Genomic DNA, 17,367 nt, shown 5'->3' on the forward strand with positions numbered 1-17,367 from the left:
GTCGCCCCACCATGCTGCCCTCCTGCCCCCTATTTCCAATCCCCTCTCCACCCCTTGGCCCCATTTGAAAGCTGATTGGCCCCCCCAGACTGCCCACACCATTGTCACTCATCAAATCAAAACACATCATTAGCTAATAACAAGGATGGCTCCTCTGTATCAATTATGGTCCCTCTTATGCCCCCCACCTTAAAAAAAAAGCCCTGGAATCGCTCCTGGCTTACAGAATAACTCATGCATCCCCAAAGCCTTTTTGCAATTATAATTCGCCTTCCATTTTTAGCCTCATTAATATACTTCAGAACTTTCAAAATGCAGACAGAGATGAGAACTACAGAGTTATTAGTCATACACCATTTCATGTCTGACAGATATTTCTTGAGCACGGAGGACGGGCACAAGCGAAGGCACCTCTACAGGTAATTACTTTAATTAGCAAATTCTGAGGCCGATGGAGAACAGTGCGGTTTACATGGCAAATGACGAAAAGTCGGACCGCTTGACTAAGTGTGATGGTTGACATTCCAGTGCAGATACCACCGGCCAGTTCAACAGACGGTGCCTGTCCTGTAACCTGCCCGCCTGTGGCTATGTGACAGCGTCCTTCAGCCGTGACATGCAGTACTTCCTCCTGTCCTGCAGAGGTAGGTATGCCGGTTACCCCTCAAGCCGCCCGCAAGGTAATGGCTGCCAGAGGCGCAGCCCCACTTTCCGATCCCCCAGTCTCGTTAACTTTGCACCCGTCTCTGTCCTCGCTAGTAAGCCATTTATAAAAACTTTTATATAAAGAAAACTCACTCATCCTGTATTTAAACATGGAGAAATAAGGAAAGAGTCTTTTGTAAATGGTGTGTGCAGACATCCAAGACTTCATTAAGTTGGCATGGAGGCTCAGCCGGTAGCACAGACACCTCCAGGACTGGAGCTTCGAATCGCACCTTCACTCTGACTATGAGAAGTCTGTCTGTGCTGCCTTTCATGGATTTCCTCCCACAACACAAATGACATGCAGCTAAGGAGAGCTAGCATCTCCCGATTGCCAATAGCATGTGAGTACATGTGCAGCACAACGAACCGTGATCCAGAATAGGGTGTCCCCTAGCTTGTGCCATGAGCTGCTTTGGATCGGCTCCAGGGTTCCCTACAACCCTGTGCACTACGTATAGAGTCCATACTGTGAGGTAATCAGAACCAGTAAAGTTCGAGTGGCTCTATGTGTTGAGTAGTGCCACACAGGGGAAGCAAACCTCACCTTGCATGCTGAGAACTTGGTGGAATTTCTGACCAATTTAACAAGGGCTTCCATTTTCGGACAGAGTGAGACATCGCTGAGCTCCTGCTCCACTGATTGGGTCTGGTCGTGGGCACACACACATATACCTCAAAAAAACAACACTCTGTTGCAATGGGATCATTTGTCACAAGTAATGAGGGAACTGTGAATGGACAAAGCAAACATAACCTTCAGAGTCCCTCACACAGCCTCCACTCCATTTATTGTGGATCTTAAATGAGACAGATTGGAAAAAAATAACAGTAACCTTGTTCAGTCTGTGTGGAAGCACACTGTAGTCCAACAGGGGTCACTGTAGGGAGACATATGTCAGGAGACCCTGCCTGTCAACCTTGAGATTTAAAATAGTTTAGACAAAAACTCTGTGTCCCAAAGACAGTTTGCTCCCATTGCATTCAATCTCTCCTTTTTCCAAGGTCCTGGCGTGCCCAGTACGGCTGTCTACAGGACCATTGACCGAATGAGTGAGTACCATCACCAGAGATTAGCAGTCCAAGAGTGCAGGACAGCCATGTTTGCTGGAAGGATGACATGTTGGTAGCATCTGAAGATTATTCCATGGGAGATGTGCCGGTTTCTCGGGATTTTAGAACATTTTAATCTGCTCAAAGGGACATTTGTTTGCAGTCTAATTAGGAGGAGCATGGCTGACATGACTGTGACAGTAATCTTTGCACGAGCAGCCCCTGAAGCATCCTGTCACCTCAAGACAAGTCACCGAATCCATCCGGACAAACGGCCGGGTCTCACATGGAGGCCGTCGCACATGGTTACTGAACCTGAAATCATTTGTTCTTAGTTTGACTATTTATAACCCAGTTAAATATTTATGGCAGCTGGGTGTGACTCTGGTCCTGGCGGTCGGGCGACTGAGAGCCATATGGGTGCTGGGTGGGCCTCAGGCATTCCTCGGGGAGGGGGTGTCGGGCTTTTCTGTCCATGCGCATTTGAAAGGAATCGCCCATCATTTGGTAGAAGAAAGAGTGTCACGGAAGGTCAGCAGAAGGGAGGATAATTTGCAGATTTGCCCTTTCCCTGTTTGTATAGTTGTGGTAATGCCACAGAATACAACAGCATGACTGTCCTATAGCACCAGAAACAGATTTCAAGTCCCCGTCTTCAACGACACCCTATCTGCTACCTTCCTAATCTGCTAACTTCCTTTAAAGATGTGATTCTATTGGCTCATTAGTGTTCCACTTCCTGGAGTGGTGGTACTAGGGCTCTATAACAGGAAGCTGTGACTCAGGACTACCCGAAGAAATGTATGAAGTGTGAGAAGTGTGAGATCTATGCTAAAGAGGTCTGCCTGTGAGCCTGATTGGTTTTTCTTTCATTGCAGAGGTTCATGACCTGGAAACGAACCAGGAGCTCAATCAGACGCTCAGCTCCATGCAGATGCCGAAAGTGGAATATAAGGAAATTACCGTAGACGGTCAGAGTATGTGTCTATTACTGCTGTCGCAGAGCCTTCCACATAAACCCGTTTCTCAATTAGGAGTGAATTTAATCTTGCTTCGGATGGAAATTGGATTTTGAAACTAGAAGGGCAGGTTTACTACTCTGTAGTCCTGCATCTCGCATTCTGAGTCAACTTCCCCTGAATGCTGATGGGTGTCGACTAAAGTCTGTGGTCTTTTCCAGGATACATACTGAAGGTGCTGAAACCTGCTGGCTTCTCCGACACCGCCCACTACCCCCTGCTCCTCCTGGTGTGAGCATCCCTGACACACAGACACACACATCACACACACGTATTTCTGTCTTTGTGAGGACATCCGTCTGGCTTCCAAAGCAGTCTGTCACACCCAGTCAGTGGCAGTGTTTACCACCACTCAGACCACACATTTGGGGAGCCCCTGCTGGCCACAAACAGTTACTACACTAGGGGAGGCACTGAAACAACAAACCTGCCCCCGCACCCATTCACTCTCCTGCGCTCCTCCACCACTCCCTATCTAATTATCCATGCTTTCAGCTTGGCGACCTCATTCCTATAAATCAACATGAGAAGCTGGTTACTCTCTCCCCACATGGTCTAACCACAAACGCTTTTTCTAATCACAAGGCTGACTTTGCTATAAACCATGGTGGGGGGTGTCATGAGGTAGAAACAGCTGGCTCGAAGTGGGGCTCAGATGCTGTTAATCACCCCCCCCCCCAGAGACGGAACGCCGGGAGAACAAATGGTCACGGAGCAGTACCAAGTGGACTGGGTCACAGTTCTGATCAGCAGTTTCGGTGCCATCGCCATTTCTTTCGACGGGCAGGGGAGCGGCTTCCAAGGGTCAAGCCTCCTACAGAAAGTTCACCACAACCTGGGACCTTCTCAGGAGAAGGAGCAACTCGAAGCCCTCAGGTGCAGCTGAGAAAACAGTGCAGTATGAAGGTGGCCAAAACCAGCATATATCCAACAGCATAGCCAGGTCTTGGATAAATGTGTCAGCCAAACAGCACTGCTATTATGTGTCAATATCAAGAACTTAATCTAAGGTCATCCACGATTGTTTGATGTTTGTCAGCCAGCTGAAAGGTTTTAATTGAAAGGCCTAATGAATTCTAACGAATTCTCTACTTTTGATCCATTTTAGAAGCTTTTCAAAGGAGACTTACATAGACAAAACACGCATCGGAGTTTTTGGCCAGGTAATTATTTTTCGTTTCTTTTGTCTTTCTTTTGCTGAGACGTGTGTGTGACCCAAAAAAGCCTGTGTGTCCGTGTGTGGTCTGGTCACACCAGTATTCATAAACAGAAAGGCTGGGTGTTACTGGAGGCACTGACTGGCAACGGTCATCTTTCGCTAAAAAAAAAACCCAGAGCACTGCATTGGTGCACTGGTTTCTGGGTAATGTAAGGGCCCTTAGACACAAAAAGCCTCTCTTCAATTAAAATGAGATTTTATGTGATTACAGTATACTAGAAGGCAATTATATTATCATGGCATCACACCTAAAACACTGGTTTTATAGGTTTGTCTGAAAGATCCACCGTGATACACAGCACCTTCAGCCCTGCAGCTCTATATAAATTGACACTCAGCAACATGCTCCACCTTCTGGTCACTTATCAGAATGCGATTTGGATACATTCCCAGGTTTTCACACAAAACGTCAGGAAACCTCTACAAGTGGTAGGCTGGCTGGACTCCTGGGAGGCATGTAATCAAAAGACACAAATGGGGAGAAACTAATGAACCAGACTGACTGCATGTATTTAACAAGGTGTTTAAAGGCTTGACACTTGCCCATAATACCCTACAGTGACACGTGACAAAACGGCCACCGCATCTCACTGCCTCACCACGAATCCCTGTCATTTTTGGTGTACCGCACCGCGGAGAACATTGGACAGTTTCTTTAAAAAGAAGACTAAGGAAGCACATCGTCTGAGCTGCAAAGACCTGTCATGGTTTCATTTGTAAAACCTGAGGTAGAATCGCCATAATAATATGCATGTCCTAAAAGTAGCGGCAGATCGCTGGTTCCAGATCCGCGGTGGGAGACAAACGTCTCCTCTATGCTGACAGTGACCACAGGCCAAGTGTCTGGAGAATAAAATAACCTTTTCATTGTACTTCTGTTTCCAGTCGTGTTTAAATACTTCAGTTTGTGTAGATATCGGCGACCAGCCAGCCTACATGCCAGTTTATTGGTATCAGTGACTAGGGAGGCTAAAGATCAAAAAGACGCGTGCCAGATAAAAGTCAAAACTTGGAGGAGGTGTTTGGGCAGCTGCTTGGGTGAAGGGGGGGGGAGACGATTTTAAAAGGACACAGCAACCCATTTCACAATGAAACGTCGGAGCATGTTGTGCCCTTCTGCCTAGCCATTCAATCTATTGTGCAAAAATCAGAACGAAAAGCGTTAAGTATGTTTTCTTTCTTTAAGCGAATATTTTCACATGAGCTTGCAGAGAAACCCAAGTGTGGTTACACACAGGTTTAAATAAAACACCAGCCAATCAGTGCCAGCTGTGCTAATGACCGCCAGCCAATCGGGGACCTGCTTGCCTCGCCTGCTGATGTCCTGTCCTGTTCGGCTAACGAGCCAATGGAGCGCAGCTTCTGCGCATGTCCGTACTTCTATTATTACTCATCCTGCCTCTGGACACATGGAGAGCGAGACACCTCGTCCTTCGCGTGGTCCTTCCTGGCCGTGTGCTTTAATCTCTACAGGGCACATCAGCTCCAAATCAAATTTGTTATTAAAAGACCAAAGTGAGATCTAATTGGCAGCCACTGCCAGGATAGTTTGACTGGAAACTGATCACTGCTGGTGTGTCAATGGACCTGGGTTCAAGCTTCAAGTTAGCTCAATCTATTCATTGCATATATTCATGTGGGCACTGTTTGGTTTGGTGTGATCAGAAGGTTGCAGGTTCAAATCCCAGGGTTGTTACCGTGATTTTACTGTAGGTCCCTTGGTCGACAAAACCATCTGCGAAATGTGTCATCATCACCTGATTTCAGAAAGCTGGGGTTGGACCCTTAGCCATTGCTTAATGCTGTCAGCACAGTGACTGGGGTTCACACCAAGCATGCATGTTTCCCTGTTACCTGCAGGTTTATGGAGGGTATTTAAGTACCCGCTTACTAGGCGCCGAAGATTCATTGGTGAAGTGCGGAGGTGCTGTTTCACCCATCACGGACTTCAGACTGTACTGTGAGTGTCGAGCTGTCGGTGTCTAACTCGGGAAATACGAGTTTTTTAACAACAGCAGCCAGGAGGCAGAGGTGGATCTTGAGAGATGTTGCTCACCGTTAGCCAAATGGTGGACATGGTTTGGAACTGGCTGTCTATTAGTGGGATCTCGACCTCACTATTCATTCATCATATGAGCTGCAGCTTCCAGCTTCTGTCAGCGATCGGTTATTAAACGCAAATGAGAAAGGATGACTGGCCAGACTCCTCGCCGCGCGTTAAGTCATGCGACTTCACTCGAGCCTATACTAGGATTTTATAGACCAGCTCCAGCCGCTGATAAACACACCCTCTCTCTCACTCCATCATCCAGCCATGATTCCCAGAGTAGTACTGGATAACTGCACCTTGCTTTTAAAATCTAAAGCGGAGCCTCGCTATCATGGACCCCATCGGGTCTTAAGTGCTGCATGACTGCATGCCTTCTCCTCCGCAGCATCTGCCTTCTCGGAACGGTACCTGGGGCTCCCCAAGACAGGCACCATGGCATACCGGGTAGGTCTGACCCTCTCGCTTTGCTCGGCCTGATGGAGGGGAGCTTGGTGTGGCTCTCTGTGAAAAATCTATGAGTCACACCCCAGTTCCTCCTCCAACAGATGGCAAATTTGGCAGACCGCAACTTACAGCTGGTAGATAAGAAGTACATCATCATCCATCCCACTGCTGATGGTAAGTTTTGACTGCTTGCTCTACCTGTACCTGCGAGTCTGTCTGTGAGCAGCAGATCTTTCTCCCCAATTTAGTGAATTTTTTTTTCTGTTTTACATTTAGGGATTCTCCCTAAGTTTGTAAATTGTGAAGTTTCCTGAACAAGCCCACCTTTTTTTAATCATTTAAAAATGACACCATGTTCTTCTCCATTTTTCCTCAGAAAAAGTCCACTTCCAGCACACGGCGACATTTATCACAAAGTTAATAAATGAAAAAGCAAATTATACGTTACAGGTAAAAAAAAAAATGTGGTTAAACTTCTGTATTTTGTCTTTGGGGCTGAGCAGTTTAAATGCCTAAATTCACACTAAGGCTAAAGAGGTTAGTTTAGATAATGTATTGGTGACTGATAGTAAACAGTGGAACACCACCATGATACAGTTAAGTGAAAATATCTGAATGAATTAAGGTAAACAAGTCATTGAACCAATTGACACCAATGGTCATTAGTTAGCTACTTCATATTTGCTTGTGTAGTAACTTTTAGTCCCTTATCAGCATTATTGAGAAGTCATGTGGTGTTCATTCTCCAGATCTACCCAGATGAAGGGCACTTCATCCATAACCAGCACACCAAACAGCACCTTTCCCAGTCGCTGGTGAACTTTTTTGAAGAGTGCTTCCGGCCTCCAGACAAGCTGCCAGAGGAGGAGGAGGAGGAAGATAGCGAGGAGGAAGACTAGACCCATCACCACCCTGAGCACAAGCCAGTTTCTTCAGCACAATATGCAACAGACCCCTATCTCCTGCTTTGCCCTCAACACAAGGTCCTCAAAACATCTCCTTAGCACATTTGTTCCTGGTAAACTTCTCACCTGTCCTCCATCTTCTCCTCCTCCTCAATGGCTCACAGAGAGCTTTGAAAAGTGTGGTTGAAAAGATCTGTCACTTCTTGGCACCTGGAATAGGGTTTTGCTCCTTCAAATTCAATGGCATGGAAGATGGTGAGAGAGAACATGCGATTTGACTGGTCGATGATGGTGTCGGGTCATGGGAGATCACCTCTAGGTCTTCTCATAAAATGGGATAGCTGAGGGAAACTAAAGGGTTTCACAGCACAAGAAGGAGTGTCCCACCCCTCTGCTAGGGGTCAATAGGATAAAAAGATGGAGGAATCTTTCTAGAACTGACAGTACGTAGAAAAACGTCACTCCGTCTCCATCACACTCATTTCTGTTGAGGGGAAAAAAAAAAACAGCACACAAAAATACACATTTTTCTCTGCTTGACATTTTCACCATGTATGATTGTAAAGTAGATTTCGGGAGGGAAAAAAATGCTATGACTGGGCACAAACAAAAGTTTGCAGCTGGGACCAGATACAGAGACCGACAGACTTTAGGGAGACGATTTTTCAGCAGTTTTTAATTTTGCGTCGTACGTCCTTAAAACAGCTACTGAGAGCCTAGAGAGAGTGTTTAGTCACCGTGCCTTACTTTTACAGCGACACCACTCCCAAGGACTCCCGAGAAAGTTCCAGATGTTTTAAACAATCAACCTGGAGGAAAGATAAACAATTTGTATTTGAAAAACCAACCATGTCCTCAGAATATTTTAAGCTAACCACAGCTGACATTCAGTATTACACCACCAAGTTCTCACAAAGCTGTACAGTGTCTTTGTGTAGAATTCCAGTATTTACATTTCCAAATACAGTATATATACGTATATATTAAAAATGTCTGTGTTTGTATATAATTGAGATGTAATTCTACAGGAATAGGTTTGTAATTTTTCCCATTTTAAAGTAATTACGGTAAGTTCCTTCCTTGCAGTTTTCCTTTGGAATGCTAAAGAAAGTTTGATCCTTTTTTAAACTTGTGTTCCGCGTAGACCTGCATTTTTCCTAGTATGGTCTGTGGAAACTCATCTGCTGCAGTAGACCTGTTATTTGCCATTTTCGGTGTTAATTGTTCAAAGAGCATTCTGGAGAATTGTTTTTTTTTGTTTTGTCTTTCTGTTTTGTGAAAATAATGCCACTGTAAATTTGACAGTGCCACAGGTGATGCGGATTAAGTGGTACTGCACCCACATTTCCTATAAGGATGCGAGTACTGTACCACTTTTAGTGTGGCAATTCATGTTGCCTGCTAAACTGGAAGAGTTTAAATTAAAAGAACAAAAAAGTTAAGTATGGCATGGAAGTCTGAACTGTCAGAATAAAAGTTATTTTGCAATCACAATTCTTGTCATTATATATAAAAAAAAACAGCCACTACGTGCAGCCAGCTGATGTGGCGCCCTGGGCGAGCATCACTACCGACGACGCCCCCCTCCTGCGAGGCCAAGTGAAATTGGCCAGCAAGTCGGCGCCCCCTCAGCAGCTGGTGCCCAATGTTGCTGCCTGTATCGCCTATAGGACTGACCGGTCCTGAACTGAGGAATTTTAATCGATATCAGAGTAGTATTCTTTTTGTCACGTCAGATTTTTTTATTGTTACGGTCAAAAACTCACTAGACGTGTATGCCAAACACATCAGTCCCACTGAGAAGACGGACAGGGGGCCTTGTCGGATTTAAGCTAGTCTGGGCAGAATGTAAGGGAACGAATATGAAGTCCATTTAAACTGTGGTACCTTAAATCCGACAAGTTACCCAGATCAGCCAGTAACCCCGCTTCGTAGTACAGGCCACGAGAATCTTTCATATTAATCTAGGAACACCCCCACCAAAAAGGGAATTTGCTCCCCTACCTTCTGAACAGTGCAGGTTGTAAAATAAAAGTACCATGTAAAGCATAAAGAGAGAAACGATAAAACCTCCAACCATGACCAAAGTTTCAAAGGGATATCGCAATGGCGTTATCATATTTCAAAAACTTAAATGGTTAATATTGATCCAATCGGAAAACGCACCGCGTTTCGTCGTCTATAAACCCCGTGCCTTCAATTACAAAACAGCTGATTCGCTACACACGTGTTATCAACGAAGTCACCATGTAATAAAGCAAAGTCTTTATAATAAGATCGGGGCAAACCAGGCTTTTCAAACGCAGTACACGCACCTTGCACAATACTGAGGCCACATTTAGCAGCGTACAGCGTAGCTCTTTAAGGAAGGCGTTTAGCACAAGCAATCCGAAAACAGAACAATGTTTTCTTTGCTCCGATGAGGTCTGATTAGTGGAAACAATGTGCATGAAATGACGGGGACTGAAAATTTTCTAGAAAAGTGGAGCTGAACAGCAGGCGCCTATAACTTACAACAAAGTGCCCGCCTGGATGACATCTAGAGGAGCGTGGGGGAACTACACTCACATACAGTATTTGCTTCAGCTCCGGAGTTGAAGCAGCAACACTCGGTTCTAGGTGCACTTCCGTACCCACCAAGCTCCCGGCATTTACCAGTCATTTTGTTTGAGTAAATATGCATTCAACATGCAATTAACGTGCAGTTTTGTGTGTAAACACTTCACTATGACAAATATCCAGAACATCGCAGGATGGAGATCAACACGAATGCTGCAGGAACTTCCTGAAACCTGAAAAGACACCGGCCAGGAGGAGTGACATAACGATTTTATTTCCAGTGTTTTAGGCGGTAAGACTCCTTTTGTAGATGTACGGCGTCCTGTTTTTTTTTTTTTTTTTTATCATCTGTTCGCGCGGCTCTAAGCGACGAGAACAGCCATTGCGTGCCCAGCTTTCCCCGCGCTCTCCATCTACACGTCACATTACGGAAAATCTGGTGCCAAAAAAGCAGCTAGACACAAAATATGTACATTTAACTTACTTATCTTACAGAAATATTTAAAATCTAAGGTCGATTAAAACCCAAAAAAGCAACAATACTTATAAAATATGCCGACCCAGATGGGATGCCTATCTGTATATTACCTATCAAATGATTTGTACTTAAAATTTTAATTCACAGTACAATTTTACATGTTAACAACAGACACTATGGCACCCAAACTCTCCCAGAATTGATATGGCAGGAGGCACTTTCCTTTCCAATTTGAGTTCAGGCTTGGGGTGAAGGGGTCCCCCAGTAATCCTTACTGGGTAGTCCTCCCAGTGTTCCCATGTCCTCATCCAACAACCAGCAGACCTGTCCGACTGTTGTCAAATATTACAGAAATGCAGCGTAGATTCCAGTTGTTACTGCTACGACCCCCCCCCCCCCCCTTGTTTGCACTGATATAAAAACACTGAAGTGCAGCAGCCATAACTTACGTCACACGCGCACCCACACACACACACGCCCGCACACACACCTTCCTGTGTTATAGATACTGATAGAATCTGGAGCGGACCACTTGCGATCCGGAGGGTTTGTGCGTGTCCACCGGAGGCACCCTCCTCTCGGGATAATCCCCGTTCAGCTGCTCTGCTGCCGCTCCCTGGAACCCGCCTGCCTCCCCAGCTGGAGCTAGACTGCTAGAACGGGATCGCTCCCGGGCGATCCAGTCCCGGATGGAGAAGTCCTGTGAGCTGCATTTAGGCTTCAGCCTGTCCATGGCCGAGAGCTCTGACTCCTGGCTGCGGCCCCTCCAGATGTCGGCGACGCCCAGCTCCGCGAAGTCACTTTGCCCCCCCATGGTGTGGCGCCGCCTAATCCCCTTCCGCTTGCGAGCCTCGGGCGATCCGGAGTTCTGAGCGCCCACGCCGAACATATCGTCGGCCGAGTTCCTCAGCTGGCACTTCAGCCTCTCGGTCATCCTCTGCCGCCAGGCCTGCTCCTGCTTCTCAGATTCGCTCCTGGACAGGGGCCTCCCCTTTGACAGATAGCCCAACTCCTTGCTACCCAGCCCCCCTTCGAAGGATGGCTCGGGGGCGGGGCGGCGGTGGTCGGGTGCTGGCAGGCTGGGGCCCGTGTTGAGGCTCCCGGCCGGGGTGCTCGTCGAGGGCGGGATCCTCTCCTGTGAGCCCTCATGGCTGGCAAAGATGGGGAAGTCACTCTCACTGTCTGTGTCAGCCGGCCGGCCCTCGCTCACCAGCTCGCTTCGCTCATCGTCTGCCTCGTCGCCTCGGCTCTCGGCCACCGACTGAACCTCTGGGCTCAGGAGCCCGGCCTCGTGCCCGGTCAGGAAGGTCATGGAGGACGTGGTGGAATAGTCCGAGGTGATGGAGCACACATCAGCGGCTGGGCCACACACCTCCAGGGGTGCCCGCTTCCCATGCCGACTCCGCTGTGTGGACATCTGAGAACTGGTGCTATTCAAGGTTCCTAGGTCTGAGGTGGCGTCGTCGCAGTGGGATGGAGGGTCCGAAAGCGAGGATTCCGGCGGCAGGCGATAGCCCAGGGAGGGTGAGCTGGCCAGTTTGGGGCAGGGAGGCTGGGCAGGTGGCCCAGTTTGGTCTGGCTCCTTCTGCGAGACAACGTTCTCTTGTTCAATTGGGCCCTTGGCCGGTAACTCTGCGACCTTCCCGGCGTCTTTCCCGCAGGTCCCTTTCATATCCACGTCATGTGCCGCTGTTGCCGCGATCTTTCCCCCAGTTTTGGCCACGCTGTGACTCTGGCCTGGGGCCTCTTTCTTTAGGACCGCCCTGTCCAGATCATCGTCCGAGCTGCTAAGCGCCGGCCTCTCCTTCACTTTCTTCCGCTTGCGGCTCGCCGCCGCAAAGATGGATGTGCGCAGAAGGTCCTTGCTGTACTGCTCCTTGCCAGGCCCCCAAGAGCCCTGCAGAAACAGGAAGTATCTGTCACACAACCACTTTCAGAATGACGGATCACCATACATATAGGCCCGGGACGGACCAACATAACAGGAGACAGGAAATGCGACTGTGCTCCAAATTTAACTCGGACGTGGCTGGAGATCGTCCGACACACAAAACAAAAATCCATGTTTTTCAAATCAGACCTGGGGACAGCCAAATTAGAATGCCCACCGGGGTACTCACCTTAGATTTGGCTGAGTCACTAGTGGCTGAATCTGAAAGCAACAAAAAGAAGAGATGAGTGCTTTGGCTTGGGGAAGCTTGTTATCTACCTTGTGTGAGGTAAGAGGGTGGAAAAAGTAGCACCACACCAGAGGGAGGCAGGAGGGGGCTAGGAGGAGAACAGTCAGGTCACGCACAAAGGGACACCATAGGAAGCTGTCACCACAGGTGGAGATCCATGATTGGACGACTGAAGAGGGGTGGGCAGGACAACCCAACGCTTACACCACAACAGGATGCAGAGCATGCACACCAGTCCACCAGCGCTCTGTTACACTCCAGTGTGATGTATTCTTCCCCAAGTTGGCACAGTCAAAGGCAGGCAGAGACAGCTCTGATATCAGCATTGGAATGTTTTTATGAGGTTAACTGTGTCTCCAGGTGACCTGAAACCCAGTGAAGTGTCCTCACATTAATATTACCTGGGCTCTCTACATGTTCCTTGTGTGGGTCTGCTGTGACCTGTCAGGTTTCGATAACTTTAAGACCTGTGTGAGTCTATTTGCAGGCACAGTGTGGCTGATGTATGCTGTGGAAATCTGTCTGTCTGTAGCTGGGAGGTAGTGACAGGATGCAGAATGAACTATACAAAGCGGCTATGGGGAATCCACAGAAGCCAGACATGACAGGAGAGAAGGAAGGGGCTGGCAAAATCTAGCTGAGTTAGCAGAGCTAAAAGTGCTAGCTGCGCTAACTGAGCTAGCAAAGCTATCAGAGTCAAGCAGAGCAAAGAAGGCTAAGAGCGTTAGCATAACTAACAGACCTAAAAGAACCTAGTAGATTTAGATGGCTACCTAAGCTAATACTACTAATAGAGCTAAAAGTGCTAGAAGAGCTAATGGCGCCAAAAGAGCCACAAGAGGGCCAAGGAGCGGTGATCCTCGCAGCCAGCTGGGACACCGGTCTGCTGTAGCCTTCGCTCTTCAGCTGTCTGTCCTTCTCGAGGTCAAGCGTGCTCATTAACGGACTGGTCTTTACGAGTTTAGCGTTGAAGCACTAGCTGTAGCTCAGCCCCTCACCACACTCCTGAGACGTGACTGGATGCTACAGGACGTGTTAGAAACCCAGAGCATACCATTCTATTTCTCCTCACGGACCGCTTCAGAGATAAGAAACAGCAGAAAGGCTTTCAGACATTAAGCACTATCGTTCGTACTTGTGAATTCTTAGAAATGAATCATAAACCAAGGAAATATGGGGTTTTTGTTCCCAGTTTACAAAAATCGTGGGTTTCTGCAGACTAGGCAGTTACAAAGGGGGCAACAATCGTCCTTCTTCCTACAGTTCCAGCTGTCCATCAGCGACATTACAGAATCCATCTGTGACATCACCGTGTGATAGACTCCTCCCACTTGGCCTGTTTCGAGATCGGTATGTGTGAATGGAGGGAGACAGGAAGCACTAGAGACAAAAGGGTAATTTCTTTCTTTTTTGGGAAAGAACATGCTTGGTTAGTGAAACAGTAGGCATGATCACAATCATCCAACTCAAGAGAACTCAGGGAAACGCAAGACGACGTGATGAATGTGCAGGGAGAGAGAGAACAGGACAAAGTAAAGGAACAAGGCGGCAGGAGGTTGTTTGAACTGGAGCCTCTGGCTGCTTGAACAATTTTAAAATATCTAAATGAAACAAAAACAACTGCAGAAACAAACTAGATTAGCTGCACACAGACAGACCATTTAGGCCCAAAAGACAGAGAGGCTACCAGGACACTCAATGGCAAAATGGCTACTGCAGTTTGCATTAAAACCAACACTTTACTTTTCAGCTCGTTTGGTTTAAGTGCATCATTTCTAATGACAAGCAAACAAAGAGCCATTTTTTCCTTCCTTGAACACTGACCTCCAGGAGTCATGGAGTTGACACATGGTCAAGTGTTAGCAAGGAGGCTAATCAGACCAAGTAGCTGACGACGGAGCCTTCGGACAAGGTCACCGTGTCGGAGGTCTCACCGGCTAGTCAAAATGTTAAGCGTAGCAAAAGAGCGGTTAACCCACCCCGAAGGTTGTCTGGTGCAGGTAAGTTACCTGATACTTCCCCAGGAGAGCTGGCAGTCCGTTTTATGTTGGGGAGTAGATGGTCAATGTTTGGCAGGGGCTGCGACTCTACAGCGCCCTCCCGCTGGATCACGCTCTGCATGGAGGAGGGGGTGGTGAGACTAGACCGGAGGCTCTCTCTCATACACTTGTGCACGCACACACACACGCACACCAATCCGGCCATGACGTTCAGCTGGGATGCGACAGGGAGAAATTAACGGAGAAGAATGGAGTGCATCGATACCCACCGTGGGCTCCTCGTCCCCTTCCTCGGTGAAAAACCAGTCGTACTGCACAGAAGCAGACAGAGAGGGCGGGCTTTAAGGACATGTTCCAGGAGAGCGCGCTCAAGGCTGAGCTCCAAGCGGCAAGGGCAGGGCACTTACTTGCTGTATGAGCGTCTCCACAATCTTATACTGGTCAGGCATGTGGGTCACCATGTGGGTCATGTTGTCCTCGGACGTCCTCACCAGGGTTGGGCCGAACACGATGGCCAAATTTCGTGGTTCCATCTGGGAGACAGACGGCAGGTGTTTGGGAGTGAGGCAAACAGCTGCTTGTAGCATCACTAATCAGGCAGACTGACTTCACCAACACATGCACTCTCACACACACACAGGACACCTGCTCCCAGGTCGGGAGATCTGCTGTGCAAGCTGCCTGATTGTAATTAGGCCTGTAATTATCTAGCTATGCTTCACTGGCCGTTTTAATGGAGTTCTTGCTGTGATTTGACCAATCAACATTTTTCATTTCTCGTGCAGCGCTCTTTGAAAGCCTCAAATTATAAACTCGTCTCCACATTGTTTGTGCCCGTTAACCCCTGCTTCTGCACCGACTGCTTCATCAACATAAACAGCAAATTAGTCTGACTTCAGGTGAAGACACCAGTTATGAGTTATTACTGGACACACTTAACACTTCTACATGTAACCAGTCTGCTGACAGCTATGGCACTAGGGTGAGTATTTGGCAACCATGTAGCCTGGCAGAGTCAAGGAGCCACAGACGACAACGACCGGCTGACCATCGAATTGTAAAATTGACCTGCTGCCACTAGAGGGCAACATTACCTTGTTTTTCTCACAGTTTTCTGCCACGGTTTTCAGGTGTGCAGAGAGGAATTTGAGGGTTTCGTAATGGTGGTCCGGTAGTTGCTGGAGCTGGAGAATATGTATGCATACTGTCATATTCCCAGCGATTGCAGAAAGAGTTCATCCAACACCGCTGCCACCCGTTCTACTCACCAGCCTCTTCAGCACTTTCAGTCTCTCGACTGGGTTTTCAGTCCTGTTAGCCTCGATAAAATCTGCATATTTCTCTGTTAAGAACAAAAGAAAACAGTGTAGCTTTTAGCTTTGCAGTAAGACGCACGATTATGACATTATTCAAATGTAGTGAAGTTCCCCCCTTGTCCACTAGGTGGTGCTCCATCTCCATTTCTGAATATGCGTGCGTTACGGCGATATTCCAGAAGGAAAACATGGCACAGAAACCTCGCAATGGCAAGATTTACATAATGTTTTCATCACGGGTACAGATAATTCTCACCGTTTGTAAATAGAGGTTCTGGAAGTTTCCGGAAGAACGATTTGAGTAAACTGCTGATAACGTTAAGGTCCTTCCATTTCTATGTGGGAAAGAGTGAGAATAAGAGGTGTCAAAGAGAAGACTGAGCAGAGAGGTGGCAATACTGGGGTGGGGGGGGGGTGTCAACCACTCACGTCATCCTGGATGTCCATGTCGTCCATGCCTTTGTTGTTCAGCTCCTCCTGCATGCTGGAAATGGCAGCGTTGTTGCCTGGTACGCGGTAGATGCCCGTATACTCCAGCCCTCGCTCCTCCACCAGTTTGCAGCACACCTCCACGATCAGGGGCACGAACTGCAGGACGGAGGATCATTAGGAAACACGTGGTCATGGCTCCCAGCAGACAGACTCAGAAGTTAAAAAGAAAAAAAAAAAGTAGCCGTGCGTGGGTCTTACCGCGTTGGACTGAGCAGGGGGGCAGTCATCCAGCCGTACCCCGAATGTGACCCCCGCTGTGGGCTTCTTCTCGAAAGGCTTCTTAATCAGGCTGGGGATGCCCTTCCTCCAGGCACTCCTGTCCTTGGGGGGGCTGGAATCATCTAACAGAGCACAGGGAGCCGTAAAGACATCCAATGTTAAAGCACAAGGCAGAAAGTCCCCCAACAGGCATCATTCATGAATGGTAATTGTGCAAAGACAGCTGTGGTTTTGGGTCAGAATCTCAGCTTCCAATTCAAAGACTTGTGTATACTTCACACATTGTTTATAAGTGCATTTCAGCTTGGCATGACTGGCCAGGGTATAGCGTGCACTGGCATGTCGTCAACCCCTTACCTTTGTGCGGGGTCTTCCTCTCGGAGTCCTGCTTCGGGGAGAGCATGCTGGTAGCCCTGCTGTCCCCCTTCCCCCCCAGCAGTGTCTGCCTGATGCTGAGAGACTGGCGGGATGCTTTGGGGGAGGGCTCCGTCTTACCGCTGGGGCAGCTGGGAGGCGCACAGGCAAACGGATGCCGTTGAAGTGGGGCCCGAACACAGCCGACAGGCATGTGCCGAACGGGGGCAAATGGCTCTGCTTACCTCATCATATTGTATTCCTTTATCTTCTTGCTGATGAGATCCCGGCTTGTAACACCAGCACTCTACAAGAGGTAATAACACCAGGGGTCACTGCAGCTGTCCACAGACACCTCCCATAAACATTTTAAG

General features: G+C 48.0%; 2 protein-coding genes across 8 annotated transcripts in view; one reads left to right on the forward strand and one right to left on the reverse strand.

The window, feature by feature from the left end:
• LOC111845952 (A-type potassium channel modulatory protein DPP6-like) overlaps window positions 1-8,889 on the forward strand; it is a 114,368-nt gene extending 105,479 nt beyond the window's left edge. For all 4 annotated transcript variants that reach the window (XM_023815724.2, XM_023815725.2, XM_023815722.2 and 1 more), the window contains 12 exons: window positions 372-419; window positions 529-644; window positions 1,711-1,758; window positions 2,637-2,735; window positions 2,939-3,008; window positions 3,459-3,653; window positions 3,886-3,940; window positions 5,857-5,956; window positions 6,432-6,490; window positions 6,592-6,664; window positions 6,867-6,940; window positions 7,240-8,889. In XM_023815724.2, the coding sequence (XP_023671492.1) occupies window positions 372-419; window positions 529-644; window positions 1,711-1,758; window positions 2,637-2,735; window positions 2,939-3,008; window positions 3,459-3,653; window positions 3,886-3,940; window positions 5,857-5,956; window positions 6,432-6,490; window positions 6,592-6,664; window positions 6,867-6,940; window positions 7,240-7,389 (1,087 nt within the window). In that variant the 3' untranslated portion in view covers window positions 7,390-8,889. The remainder of the gene's footprint in view (window positions 1-371; window positions 420-528; window positions 645-1,710; window positions 1,759-2,636; window positions 2,736-2,938; window positions 3,009-3,458; window positions 3,654-3,885; window positions 3,941-5,856; window positions 5,957-6,431; window positions 6,491-6,591; window positions 6,665-6,866; window positions 6,941-7,239) is intronic.
• Window positions 8,890-10,210: 1,321 nt separating this feature from the next.
• Window positions 10,211-17,367, reverse strand: part of arhgap21b (Rho GTPase activating protein 21b) — a 46,323-nt gene continuing 39,166 nt past the window's right edge. For 2 of the 4 annotated variants that reach the window (XM_023815721.2, XM_023815720.2), the window contains 12 exons: window positions 17,239-17,300; window positions 16,997-17,145; window positions 16,619-16,761; window positions 16,358-16,516; window positions 16,185-16,263; window positions 15,881-15,954; window positions 15,707-15,796; window positions 15,020-15,145; window positions 14,882-14,923; window positions 14,622-14,727; window positions 12,553-12,584; window positions 10,211-12,329 (listed from right to left, as the gene is read on the reverse strand). In XM_023815721.2, coding sequence (XP_023671489.2) covers window positions 10,932-12,329; window positions 12,553-12,584; window positions 14,622-14,727; window positions 14,882-14,923; window positions 15,020-15,145; window positions 15,707-15,796; window positions 15,881-15,954; window positions 16,185-16,263; window positions 16,358-16,516; window positions 16,619-16,761; window positions 16,997-17,145; window positions 17,239-17,300 — 2,460 coding nt within the window. In that variant the 3' untranslated portion in view covers window positions 10,211-10,931. Of the gene's footprint in view, window positions 12,330-12,552; window positions 12,585-14,591; window positions 14,728-14,881; window positions 14,924-15,019; window positions 15,146-15,706; window positions 15,797-15,880; window positions 15,955-16,184; window positions 16,264-16,357; window positions 16,517-16,618; window positions 16,762-16,996; window positions 17,146-17,238; window positions 17,301-17,367 lie in introns of all 4 variants that reach the window. The other 2 variants (XM_023815719.2, XM_023815717.2) reach the window with 1 other exon arrangement.

Source organism: Paramormyrops kingsleyae, chromosome 4 (genome assembly GCF_048594095.1).
Source record: "Paramormyrops kingsleyae isolate MSU_618 chromosome 4, PKINGS_0.4, whole genome shotgun sequence".
In the NCBI taxonomy this organism is placed as follows: domain Eukaryota; kingdom Metazoa; phylum Chordata; class Actinopteri; order Osteoglossiformes; family Mormyridae; genus Paramormyrops; species Paramormyrops kingsleyae.